The 13,655-nt window shown below is 36.9% G+C and overlaps 1 protein-coding gene across 1 annotated transcript; it reads right to left on the bottom strand.

Annotated features, from left to right (window-relative positions):
- Positions 1–2,127: 2,127 nt before the first annotated feature.
- Positions 2,128–12,984, bottom strand: LOC106933216 (SH2 domain-containing protein 1B). Its single transcript, XM_015012333.2, has 4 exons — positions 12,594–12,984; positions 6,249–6,312; positions 3,223–3,523; positions 2,128–3,140 (listed from the first exon to the last, which is right to left on the bottom strand). Exons 1-4 carry the CDS (start codon positions 12,734–12,736, stop codon positions 3,100–3,102), a joined length of 549 nt encoding a protein of 182 aa, XP_014867819.2. The 5' UTR covers positions 12,737–12,984; the 3' UTR covers positions 2,128–3,099.
- Positions 12,985–13,655: the final 671 nt, after the last annotated feature.

The following is a 13,655-nucleotide window of genomic DNA, read 5'->3' as shown; positions in this document are numbered from 1 at the left end:
AGTGTCACAAGCTTCACATGCTAACAATAAACAAGGAGAGCATCAGTTCAGCTGACCAGTGGATGGTAAAGTGAGAAATGTGATTCACACGTTCAGCGCCACCCTGACCCAAAATGCTTCTAAGAACAACAGAAACTGTTTTTTTTAACCTTCAGATAGTGTAGAGTGCTGAGCAGTTAAAAGTACAGCTTCAGGGCTGAAGTAAAAAGAGGTCAGGGTGTGTGTGACAGAAGAGAACATCTTGGTTTGTCATTTCCTTTATTGTTTGGCAGGTTCTTGGTAAGATTGTGCATCATGAACACATCACCTACTAACTCATTTTAATATCTAAACATTTTAAAACAATATAAAGTCATTTCTTTAAATCATTTATATTTCTAAAAGCCGTTTAAATGCAGAAAATGTTTAATTTTGCTACTGTGAACCCAAATAAAGGTTCTTGCATGGAACAGCCAACTGTCTTCAGCAGCTTTAAACTGGATTAAAACGATCATTAATAACGAAAAGCTGCCATGTTTTTATCCTTTTCAGTGAACTGAAGTTCAAAATGATCCGAGCAGAAAAAAGAGGATTTCAGGGATTTTGAAGAGGGATTTGGTTTTCCATTCATAACCATGTTTACAGAAAAGAGAGAAAATATTCCAATCAATTCAATTCAAATAGATTTAATAAAGGACAGAACATTAAACTACGTTACATGTGAGAAACAGAGCAAGAAATCTGCAGAAAATGGATGGATGGATGGATGGATGGATGGATGGATGGATGGATGGATGGATGGATGGATGGATGGATGGATGGATGGATGGATGGATGGATGGATGGAAGACAGTAAAAACAGAAAATAAAAATTCCTGTCACAAACGGAACATTATGCTGAATTTCATAAACATGAAAATGTTTTTTACAGATGTGGCTTTGCTGATGTCGGGGTTGAATAGAGAGATTGGTTTTCATGTGACCAGAAAACAGCAGCTCACATATCAGAGAACAACCTTTAAAGGAAAACGGGGGAAGAAGAAGAAGAAGAGCTGCAGCAGCAGAGAATCACAGCGAGCCGCGCAGCAACGCCGGTTCATCAGAACCGGACAACAGGCTGAGAAAAGTTACCTGGTCCGATCCGGTTCCACTGCAGCTGCAACATTCATAAAGGCACAAGGTCCAGTCTGACATAGACTATTTAGTTTGAAGCTGAATGTTTAGTTTTCTTTTAGAAGTATGCTAAATATTTAGTCTATAAACTAAATATTTAAATATTTAACTAAATGTCTAAATACTTAACTAGATTCTTAGTTTAAACTATTTACTTTGGAGCTTAATTAGTTCTCTACCTAAATATTTAGCTGAAGACTAAATATTTAGTTTTTGGTCTAAATATTCATGTTTAGACCAAAAACTAAATACCCATTTAGTTTGAACCTAATTTCTTAAATTGAAGGCTAACTATTTAGCCATCTAAATATTTAGTCAGATATTATCTCTTTAGGCAGAGATAATATGTGGCTGTTAAAGTTCTCAAACATAATGGTTGACCAAATTATATTCCATATTTCTTTGGCTTCTTTAAACTCAGTTTGACTTGAGCAGAGCAGAAAGTCTGGTCCAGCTCAGCTGGAAGAACACGATGAACTGCAGCGATCTGTTTGCATGTAAAGTCGTTTATTCTCATGACTTCATGAGCTAAAGTGTGAATCCAAAGCATCTGGTTGTATTTCTGCCGCTGCGTTTCTTTCAGTTCCTCCAAACACGCTCCGGCTTCGGTCGCAGTTCGCTGCTGCGGCTCAGGAGTGACTCATCGTTTTCTTTGGTTTCTTGTTATGGACTCGTATGACAATGTAAAAATGATCTACTTCCACATTTAACTGGCATTTACGTTCTACTCTGTGTCCAGTTCTTCTTTTCACAGGCTCTCACATTTTTCTGCACGCTAGATGTCTTCTTCCATCAGACTGTCTGCTTTTTCAATCAATGGATGATCTTGGTGAAATTGGCAACCCATGCACAAAAACACCTAAATAAAACACAAACACAATCTGCACAAAACTTGATGTTTGTTTCTGGAGGAACTGTACAAGCAAATCGGAAATTTCTGCTCAGAACCAAAGTTTTTTCACACTAAAAAACAAATTCTTACAATTATTTTTATTGAGTTTCCACTGAAAATATCCACACCTGGAAAAAAAAGAATCTATAAAACCTTACATTGGAGTGGTAATCCAAAAATATCTACAAAAACATTTAGAAATTATTTATTGAATCAAGTTTCAGGTTTAAATGTCCGTCTTTGACCCTCTTGGAGACGCTGCATGTCAGCTGAACGTCCCTCAGCCTCAGTCTGAACTTTTTCTGACGATTTTTCTGATTCTTTCTGCATTTCTGGGCCTCAGGTTTGCTGATACAATCTAAGATCTCACTGGCTTCTGTTTCATTGTTGAGAAATGTCCTGAGTTGCTGTCAAAAGCAAACTGCAAAAACACAAAATGTTACCATAAATCATAAATGGTTTGTTTATGATCTGAACTGATTTACAAGTAACTTCTGATTAAGATATGGGAGCTTGTTTCATGTTAATGAAGGAATGTCTTGCTGATGTTAGCATCACTTGACGTCCTTCTTAGTGTTGAAAGAAGGAATTTAAATTCTTGCAGATATTTTTGTTGCGTTTCACAGCTTGTGACCCTTTAATGACGTTCAGATAAGGTTTATTTTATACACATCAGAACAAACAGCACAAAAATGTATCATTAAAATGAAATGAATATTAAATATCAAGGTTTTGACTGCCAGGAGTAAAACAAAATGTCAAACTAAACGCAAAGTTTTTTCATTTCAGTGCAGTACTTCTCCTCCTCTTCCTCTTTCTTCTTCTTCTGTGCTCACAGGAATGAGGTGAGAAGAAACGGCAGAAGTTCATCCTCTCATTCAGAGTCAGTAATTGGGAGGAAATTCACTCTGCATTAGCTCACCGTTTTTTTATCTAAATTATGCAAATGCAACAAATCTCCTCAGAGCTTCGCATAAAAAAATAAAGCATCTCTAATCCCAAATAAAGTTCAGTCTGTGTTTTTGTTGTCCTTCGGTTTGAGGTTGGCTTGAGAGTTAATCTGGAATAACTTCCACATAATCTGAATTTGGAGCATCTGCAGTAAAACAGAGAAGTTAAATTAGAAAACAGACAGTAAACGAACGCTGCAGGTAACCAAGACAAAACATTTCACATACTCTCATAGTCATTATCCTCTTCAGGTAAAGGAGCAGCTCCTCTCTGCAATGAGTGTCCGCCCGACGCTCCGCCCGACGCTCCGCCCGACGCTCCGCCCGACGCTCCGCTGGATCCTCCAGCTGATCTGCCAGCTGAAGCTTCAGGTTGAGTTTCTGGTCTCCTCGGCGGCTGGATCAACATGGGCGTTTTCTTTTTCACCGCATGGCGCAGGTGAATGGCCAGACCTTGGTTCTTCCTCTTGTAGTTACGGATTAAATCACCCAGAGTCTTAAAATATGTTTCCTGCAAACCTCCTGCTGTCTGTGGAGCGACAGAAAAACGACATGAAGAAGCTGAAGGTGCAACAAACCTGACCAATAACTCAACATCAGCAAGTAGAGTAAAAAATGTAAAAAAATGTTTTAAATGCACGATCCAACATGAAGCAACAGGGAAACTCAATAAGACAAACGTAAACAAAAGTGTTAAAACAATAAATGGGAACAAACAACAGAAAAAGAGGATTCATGTAAAAATAATAATACATTTAATATTGTGAATATGGAAAAATAAGTTTGTATTAAAAAAAATCTGAGGACAAAGCTGTGCAAAAGATAAAATAATATTGATGAAAATATGTTAATATTTTAAACTGCAAATGTGTCAAAACTGGAAACAAAGTGATGCAAAAAGATAAAACAACAATATTAACAAAAACATAAATGTTAAGTTTCAAATGTGTAACAAAAATCATAAAAGATAATCAAAAAAATAATATTGGGACTATATATATATATATATATATATATATATATATATATATATATAACATAAATATTAATTTAAAATAAAGTAGAAAAAAGAGAATAAAATGGAAATAAATTTTTTAATTAAGTAAAAAGCAAAATAACCAAATGAAATAAAACTGGGTGGGGTGCTGTGGTGGCCCACGCATTGAGGCCATAGGCTTCCTGCCACGGTCGCAGGTTCGATTCCCAGCCTAGCAACATTTGCCACATGTCTCCTCTCTCATTACCCTCTTTCCTGTTGAACTACTTTCAAATAAAGGCCACTAGAGCCAACAAAACCTTAAAAAATAAAGCTGTGTGACATAAAGATAAGAAATATTGAAAGTTTCCTAAATCCTGTATGACTCAGTTGACTGAGTTTTGTCAAAAAAACAAACCCATCCTTTTTCCATGCATCTACCTCTTGTGACCTTTAACCTTAACGTGGCACGTCTGGCACGTGGGCAGCGCCAGCATCGTCTGGCCGACGGTCGTCATGTTTTATTAGCTCTGACATCACTGTGTGTGTGGAGCGGAAACAATCTACATGTTTCCTCTGCTGTGGGGGAAAGTTTCCTTCATGGGGGTGAAATGCTGATTTCTTCCTGAAATACTCTGACATCTTAATAAAACCCAAAATCTCCAATCTATTTTATTCATCTATTTGATGACATAAATCAAATTAAGAGCCTTTTAAATAATTCTGTGCTGGAAGTTGAGATTTCTGTAAAAGGAAACAGAGTTTCTGCAAAAACTAAAAATTTTACCAAGTATGTTTAGTCTGGTTTCTAGTCCAGATATCTTACTTGAAATAAAACAAAATTAATTTACAAATAACATTAAAGCAAAACATAGGAACTTCTTTAAGCCAATAATTCATTAATATTAATGAAAAAGTTCTAGTTCCACTGACACAACTTAACCTAAACAACATATTTTCCTCATGTTACAGGTGGAATAACCTGTCGATGGAAACAGGACTTTTTAAATCAGCATTAAGTAATTATTGACTGAAAACAAGCTCCTATATCCTGCTGAAAAAATACTTGTAAGTTAGTTTAGTCTAAGACCAAAAAGACTTTTGTTTGTTCACACATTTATTGAACCAGAATGAGTTCAGTGGAAAAGCTGTGGGTGAGCTGCTGCCAACCAAACGCATTATTTAATTAACTGATCATAATCAGTGTGAGAACAGCTATTAAAAAGGTTTTTGCATTTTGTTGCTGTGGAAAATAGAGTTGTGTGCTGAAACAATGACAAACACTGCAAAACATTTGAAGGTGGTTGAACTTCAAAATGATTTTCACCTCCAGCCGTGAAAATTAAAATAAAGTCAACTAGAAAATTATTAAAGAAAAATAATTGTGAGTTGCTGTAACTTAATAGAGATGAGCGGATCAATACAAAATTAAGATAATATCAATAATACCAAACTTTACTTAGAAACAATGCACAAACACTTGCTTTGTTTTTCTACTGGTTCTGTTTATCATGTAACTGGGTAATTAAAGTACACATAAACTTAAACCAAATAATTATTTATAATTATACAAACTGTCCTCACCTAGTTGAACAAGCACACAGGTCAGTGTTATATTCACTCACATTATCAATTTTAATAATTTATTTTAAGTTAGAAGAACCTAATTTCTTTATTCAACTTGCAGAAAAACATTCTGAGCAGAATGTTTCTGAATTCTGCTCAGAAACATTTAGTTTTAAAAGACCTTAAAGGACGTTCTCCTTAATCATTTGAATTAAGGAATGAGCATCAAGCGGACAGGAGACCGCGGATTACAGCGCAGGGCATTCTGGGTAAAAACAACCAAAACAAACGCGGTAGCTTAGCGCTAGCGGGAGAAATAGCTTGTGGTCTTTTACCAAAGACAAAAGGGAAATCCTACAATCGCTAAAATCTGACGCCACTCCATTTTTTTACGCTTTGTAAAGAAGGAAGTTGCTCTCAGTGTCTTCAGAGGTTTTTGTGTCGTTTCCTTCAGTGGTTCTTGGTGGAGCGCCCCCACAGGCCAGGAGGGGAACAGGTTGTTCAATGAGTTTAGTTGGTTTGACTCAGTGCAGCTGAAAATATAACAAACGTTGCAGTTTTGTTCCCCAATTGAACCGAGTCTAAAGTAACTAAATTGATCAATTAATAATCACAAATAAATAAGTATGTAATGTGGAGCAGGAAGAGAACCAGAGGCAGCAGCTTATTAATCAAAGAGATGACACATTGAAAACGTAAAGGTGTTTTTTACCAGCAGGGTGTAGTTTCCGTTGTGCGCCTGCAGGACTCTGTAGGTATACACCACCTTCTGTTTGCTGCAAAGAGAAAACAAGATGTCTGTTAGTGAGGGATGATTTAGAGGAAGTATCGCAGAAAACTGTTGTCCATGTTAACCAGCAATGATTCTGCTGTAAAACTGAAGGTTTCTGTCACGCACCATGTCTGACACAACATTAATCATATCTCTAGTGTCTCTGTTTGTTATATCGTTTACCATTTATCCAAGTAATCGTGTTTAAAAATTCCTAAGACTGTCTGTCGGGATTGTTATTTTACTATTTTTAATCCACTGCTTGTTCAATAAAGGTGTATGACTTAATATCAATAAATTTGACAATATGATTAAATGCCACACAGAGACCTAAACAACTTCACTTGAGTTTCTGCACACAAACAAGAATGACATTTTAAACATAAATATATGAGAAGGGAGATAAAATAAGCTGTTTTTTCATACTAGCAACGACCTGAAGGTGAAATTCTAAACAGTTTGTGTCCAGCATGTGTGGGGTCTGCAGAGATGTTAGCTGCCCCCTTCCTGACCTTAAACCAGGTCCAGAGAACCAGAAGTGACCTGCAGCAGACACAGAGTTGATTGACTGAGCTACCTTTGACCCCCGGCAGGATGAAGAGCAGATCCAGTCTGTCTGCATCATCTGATGCCTTTCATCATCTGGCCATGGCGTCTGCATGATTTTCGGTGCATTAGATGCATTTTACTTGGTGTGAAAACACACTTGCAAGCACGTTTTGGAACAAGATGAATGCAAAGCTCAACCGCAGCTAAACCTCAGCCTTACCTCATCAAAGTGTGGAGCAAGGCGACGAAGAGCTGGGGTTTCTAAAAATAAAAAGAACAAAGAAACTAACCGCTTCTCTGACGGCAGCCAGCCATGCAAAGCAGCTTCCCTCACAAACTCAGCCAGTCTCACTGGTTCCACTCAGTTTCCATTCAATGAGCAACCGGCCCCTTCAAGAACCCCGATGTGTGTTTTTAAATTATAGAAACACACAGAAAATGCAGCTGTATGCGGAAAACTACAACAGAAACAAAAATACAAAATCTTACTAAGTATTTGTGCTCTACTTTCTAGTACAAACATATTAGTACATTTGAAGTAAAATAAAACCGACTTAAAGTCACTTTGCAGCAAGATGTAGGAGCTTGTTTTAAGTCAATAATTCCTTAATATTGGTTAAAAAATCACTAGTTCTGCTGGCAGATTATTTCACCACTAAAAAGATTTTTCCTATTTTAAGTGAAATAATCTACCAGTGGAGCTAATAATATTTAATCAGTATTAAGAAATTATTTATATAAAACCAGCTAAATGTGGCTGAAATGTGATTTGTCAGTTAGTTTTGTCGTATTTCAAGTTTATTGAGACATTTACACTAAAATTAGACAAAAATCACTTAAGACTTCTTATTTGGCAGTGAAATATGACATCTAGTCACAGTCAGTACGTCCGTATGAAGGAACATTTTCAGGTTGGTTGTGTTTAAGGCGCTGCAGGTCGGAGCAGCTCTGATTGGTTCTTTCTCCAGATCTTCATCATTTGTGTGTTTGGAGGATTATGGGTCTGGATGCTGTGCAGCTCAATAGATTTTTACTTTCACTTCCCTTATTTAGGGCAGTTGCTATGATGCGTAACCATGGTTACCACGTGTCGTTTTTGCAGCTGGATGTAGGTCATTAGCATCATGAATGTTCAAATAGTACCTGACCTTTGACCCCAAATCCCAGAAGAGTTGAATATGAGAAGAGAGAAGAGGAAGTTCAAACCATTTCGTCCATCGATCATAGTGACATCTCTCTGCTTTCTAACCAAAAGTCCAGAGACAGATTTAAAGAGGAGGAGCAAAAGTAAAGGAGGCGGATCAGCAGAGTTAGCTAGCAGCTGATAGCGTCGTCTAGAACATGCTGCTGTGGAATATTATCTGTACAGGGCTTATGTTGCACTCTTAGCATGTCATAACAGTCATACAGCACTGGCCTCCAGTCAGAAGCCTATTCAGAAACACTGCAAGACTGACTGCTACTGGAGCATCACAGCATCTCTTATTTAGAGATACTAGGACAATTCGAGTCAAGACAACATTTTATTTTGATTTATTTAAATGAAATAAACATAACGGTTATTTTTTAACTGAGACTGATTAATACAGTTCAGCAGGTGATTCGGTTCCAGCTACATGTTTTTATTGATCTCACTTGTTTAGAGAAAAATGTGGCTCTTAATGGTTTTTACAAGAACCACACCTGGAATAAAAACATGAAAATGCAATAACGTATCTAAACTTCCAGGCTTCTTGTCTGCTGTCGGACATCATGTTATTCTTAACGTTTCTGGATTCTGCTGCTGGTTTGATGGTCAGTTAGCTATAAGTGGTTCCAGCGACAGGGTCGGTGTAAAACCACCGCTCTGTGGTGTCCCTCAGGGCTCAGTTTTCGCCCATTGGTTTCCTCATTTTATTTGATATTCCTGGGTAGGTTCAACACCTTCCTCAGACATGATTAGCATTTCTAAACACCCACATGTAATTTATGTGAATGTCAGATTTATTTTGGGATTTCTGATTAAATTTAACCTGTGGGTTTGGTGACAGTACAGTAAGCGAGTACAATGATTTAATAAAGAATCAGGAAAATCATTTTAATTTAATTTGGATCAAAGTCTACAGCATAAAAATTAACAGCAATAATTAGAGTTATTTAGCCTGTTAGAAGGTTATTCATTCAAATGTCACAGTTTCAGGCAAAATATTTAGACAGCAACATATTCAGATTGCAAACTAAATATTTAGCTCCAAACTATTTGGTTAGCAAGTAAAAGATTCAGTTCCATTCTAAATATTGAATGAGCAAACTAAATATCTAGTTTACAGATTGATTATTTAGTTAGGAGCCAAATATTTAGCTACAAACTAAATATTCAATCAGCAAGCTAACTCTTAACTTCACAAGCTAAATAATTAGTTAGCAAGCTAAATATTTAATTCACAAACTAAATATGTAGTTTTCCTAACTACATATTTAGTTTGTAAACTAAACTGCAGTAAATTTTGCCGCAGTGTTTAAATGTTTGAAGTACTCGTCTTCTTTCCTGCATCTTTTTGCGTTTGTAGCCTTAAAACTTGACTTTCTGTTAATGTGACTTGACAAGGGCAGATTAAATTATACCAGATTAACAGTTTTCTTCAATTCTGTCCTGTAAACGGTTGGTGATTATTAACAACACAAAAATATAACTGAAAACATAATAATTAGTCATGGCTGGTTCTTACCTTTTAATAGTTATGAAAATACAAATACATTTAACTGTTAAAAATATTTTATCTAATTTTACCATAAAATGTGTCAAACACTCACAGCTCCAATTTGTGCTTATTGCCATTAAACTACCACAACTGTCAACAAATCGCATCAAGATATTAACTGCAGCTCTGAACATCATCCACCCATTTTCTAACACTCTTGTCCCTCAGTGGGGTCAGGAGGAGCTGCTGCATCTCCAGCTAATGTTCCAGGTGAGAGGTGGGGTCACCTGGACAGGTCACCTGACCAGTCTGTCGCAGGGCAACACAGAGACACACAAACATGCACACACACACCTGGGGAGAATTTGGAGAAACCAATTAACCTGACAGTCATGCTTTTGGACTGTGGGAGAAACCCGGAGAAAACCCACCATGCACAGGGAGAACATGCAGACTCCATGCAGAAGGACCAGGGCTGGGAATCGAACCCAGAACCTTCTTGCTTTAAGGCAACAGCTCTACCAACTGCACCACTGTGCACTATGAACATCATACATAAAAAGCTAAAAACTAAGTGAAATAATCCAGTTTCTTTATGTGAACTCATCATCTGGAGAATCTTTGTGATTTCAGTTCATCCAGTTATCAACTTCAGTTCTTCAGTGAAATTAGTTGAATTTCTTTTCAGGAAAACCAGCAGGTTGTGTCGACTCATTGACCTGCAACATTCACGAACTTCCTTCTCTAATTTTTGTTCAGTTCACTTTCTGCAGATATTATTTCTATTTTTCTGTCCCTTCACATGCAAACTAATCTGGATGTACCACATTAAACATTAACATCCTGCAAGCAGCCACAATAAAACCTGAGTTACTGGAAAGTCACCAGATCCAAACATTAAAAACGCTAACTGGTAAAACATGAGACCTTCCACTCTGCAGCAGATCCACTCTTTGGATTTTAGAAACCAGATGCTGCTCAGAGGCAGTAAGTCTGAAAATATGTTTTGCAGAGAAAAATGAGGTTAGTGTTATCTATTTGGGTCATGCATTTCCTTCTCTACATACACATTTTAATTTTTTTAACAGCTGAGACCCTGATCGCAATATTCAGCAGGAAAAGCTTTTTGTATTTCTGCTGTTTGAAGTTTCTAACTTCAGAGGCCAACAGAAGAGAAGTCTCCATACTTCTCTTTTTTACGGTTTCTTTGTCACCAGTGGCATTTATTTTACAGAATTCAGACGGAGAAATGGGAAAACCTGCCGCAAAGGTCACAAGGCTGACCTTGTGCAAAGCGTAATTTAACGTCAACGTCTCGCTCTGCGCAAACATTGAAGTGAAGTTCACCCCAAAGAAACTTTTTTCCTGATAAGCTGTGGCTTATTTAGGGTTCTATCTTTATATTTCTGTGCAAATTTTGACATTTTTGTACAATTAATTTAGTTTGGCTTTAATTTTCCTAAAACCGTCTCATTACTGGTTTCTTTAGTCAAACGATTCGGAGGCAAATGAATTACAGACCCGGAAAATTATTTAACCCAAAACATAGAAAAATTTCTTTTTACAAGTGAAATAATCTACCAGTGAACTAGAACATTTTTATCAATATTAAGGAATTATTGGCATAAAATAAGCTCCTATTTCTCGCTAAAAATTTACTTGTAAGTTAGTTTTGTCTTATTTCATTTGCCGTAGAAACTAGACCAAAATACTTGGTCAGGTTTTGTGTTTGTGCAGTGTTTACTAACCAAAACATGGTTGATGGTCTAAAACATAAGAAGCAAAGAAATCCATAAGAGGATGAACATTTTTCACAAACAGGATTATTTATAAAGCCAAAAACTGCTCAAACATTTACACTTTTAACTGCTTTATCAGCTGCAAAAACACAAAATCCATCAAGTATTTTTGTTGTTTCCAGTGTAAATATGTCAGAATGCTTGAAATAAGACAAAACTAACTTACAAGTAACTTTTCAGCAAAATATAAAAGCTTGTTTTAAGTAAATAAGAAGTAATTATATTGGCAGATTATTTCACTTATAAATGGGGGAAATTACTGATTATAAGTGAAATAATCTGTTATTTCATCAGTACTGTTTTCATCAATATTAAGACATAAAACAAGCTTCTGTGTATCAGTTTGTCTCATTTCAAATGTACTAAGATATCTGCACTAGAAAATAGATTCAAAACTCGGTAAGATTTCATCTTTCAGTTTATGCTGCACATCACATTTTTTCTGTACATTTCACACTAAAGATCAAGACGTTAAATATTGTCGTTGCTAATAATTCATCATAGATGCTGGTTAACCTCTACATCACAACTTTAGTGGAAATAAACTCATTAGTTTGCATTTTAACAGAACAAGCTGCAGTACAGAGCCAAGCGCCCTGCAGAGGATGGTGAGGGGACGCACTGTAAAAACACTTACCAAATATTTTCGGTCAAGTATCTTGTGAAAATATCTCAGTACACTTAAAATAAGACAAAACAAACTTACAAGTAAGTTTTCAGGTTACAAATAATTTCTTTCTGAAGGTAGCCAAAGATCTCAAAACAAACTTTAAAAGGCTTAAAAGAAGCTAAAATAATTAGATGAACGCTGCAAAAATACAAAATCTCACCAAGTAGTTTTGGTCAATATCTTAGTGCACTTAAAATAAGACAAAACAAACTTACAAGTAAGTTTTCAGGAAGAAGTAGGAACTTGTTGTAAGTGAATAATTTCTTACCATTGCTGAAAAAGTTCTCGTTCCACTGGCAGATTATTTCACTAATAAAAAGACATTTTTCCAGGTTATAAGTGAAATAATCTGCGGAACAAATACTTTTTTATCAATATTAAGTAATTATTAAGGAAATGAAAGGTTACCTATTAACCTTTCATGTAAGGTTAATTAAGTGAAGAAAGACATTTGCACTATAAACCAAAAACGCTCGGTAAAATGTTTTTTTTTGCAGTGTGTTTCAGATCTGCTTTGTTCTGAAACAAAGATCAGATCAACAAAGCATCTGATTTGTTGATTAATCAGCATCTGAGTTTCACTCACTAGACGCAGAGACACAGCGCTCCCTGGATGGTCTCGCTCTCCCGGATCAGGTACGCTCCATCCTTGTTCTTCCTCCCCAGAACCTCCTCACACTCCCTCTTGGTCATGGCGCCATGGTAACACTCCGGCAGAGCCGCTGCCATGGCGAACGGGGGCCGCGGGCCGACAGGCCGACATCCACCTGCGCGGCGCAGGAGCTTCTGCTTTCACAAACAGCCCTGAAAACGGTAAGAACCACGACCCGGTTAAACCCAGAACTGCTCCAGAACAGAGCCGGCCCGGTCAGCTCTCCCTGCTGCCTGGAGGTGCAGAGCAGAACGCTCACTGAGAGGGCATCAGGAAACCAACGTGTTGTTCTCGCAGTTTCACAGGAAGTTACATGTCACAATCAGACACTTAAATGGAAACTAAAAGATGTGCAGCAGATAACAGCGAAGCTTACCGGCAGAACTGGTCAGAAACTGTCAGAAACTGTCAGAAACTGTCAGAAACTGTCATCGTGCTGAGGAAGCAAAAAAGATTCAAGCTCCCTGAAAGGAACTGAGCTAAAAATATTATATCAAAATAAAAAACAGTTATTGTACGAAAATGAACAACCAGGTTTCATAAAAAGCAGCAACTTCACACGCATTCACTCCTGTCCTGTTATCTGTGAGAGAATGGTTCATCAGTTCACTTCTGTTCATTTAGATTCAGTTCAGTTCAGTTCATTTAGATTCAGTTCACTTCTGTTCATTTAGATTCAGTTCAGTTCAGTTCATTTAGATTCAGTTCACTTCTGTTCATTTAGATTCAGTTCACTTCTGTTCATTTAGATTCAGTTCAGTTCAATTCAAGATTCAGGTAAGTTTAATTCAATTCAGGTAAATTTTTGCAGTTTGGTTCATTTCTTGTCTTTTTTTTATTATTATTATTATTTTTAGAAAACTATTCACTTTGCTGTTCTAAACTACATGCCCTTTTGGGTATAGCCGGCCCAAAGCAATGAAAGTTAAATGGCTTTTTAGGACGACCCCCCCCCCCAAACACACACACACACACAAACACACCACCAGGGGGCCT

The sequence above is a fragment of the Poecilia mexicana genome, unplaced genomic scaffold (assembly GCF_051168715.1).
Source record: "Poecilia mexicana isolate PSO_F unplaced genomic scaffold, ASM5116871v1 scaffold_15, whole genome shotgun sequence".
NCBI lineage: Eukaryota > Metazoa > Chordata > Actinopteri > Cyprinodontiformes > Poeciliidae > Poecilia > Poecilia mexicana.
This window is presented reverse-complemented; position numbering and strand designations above follow the sequence as displayed.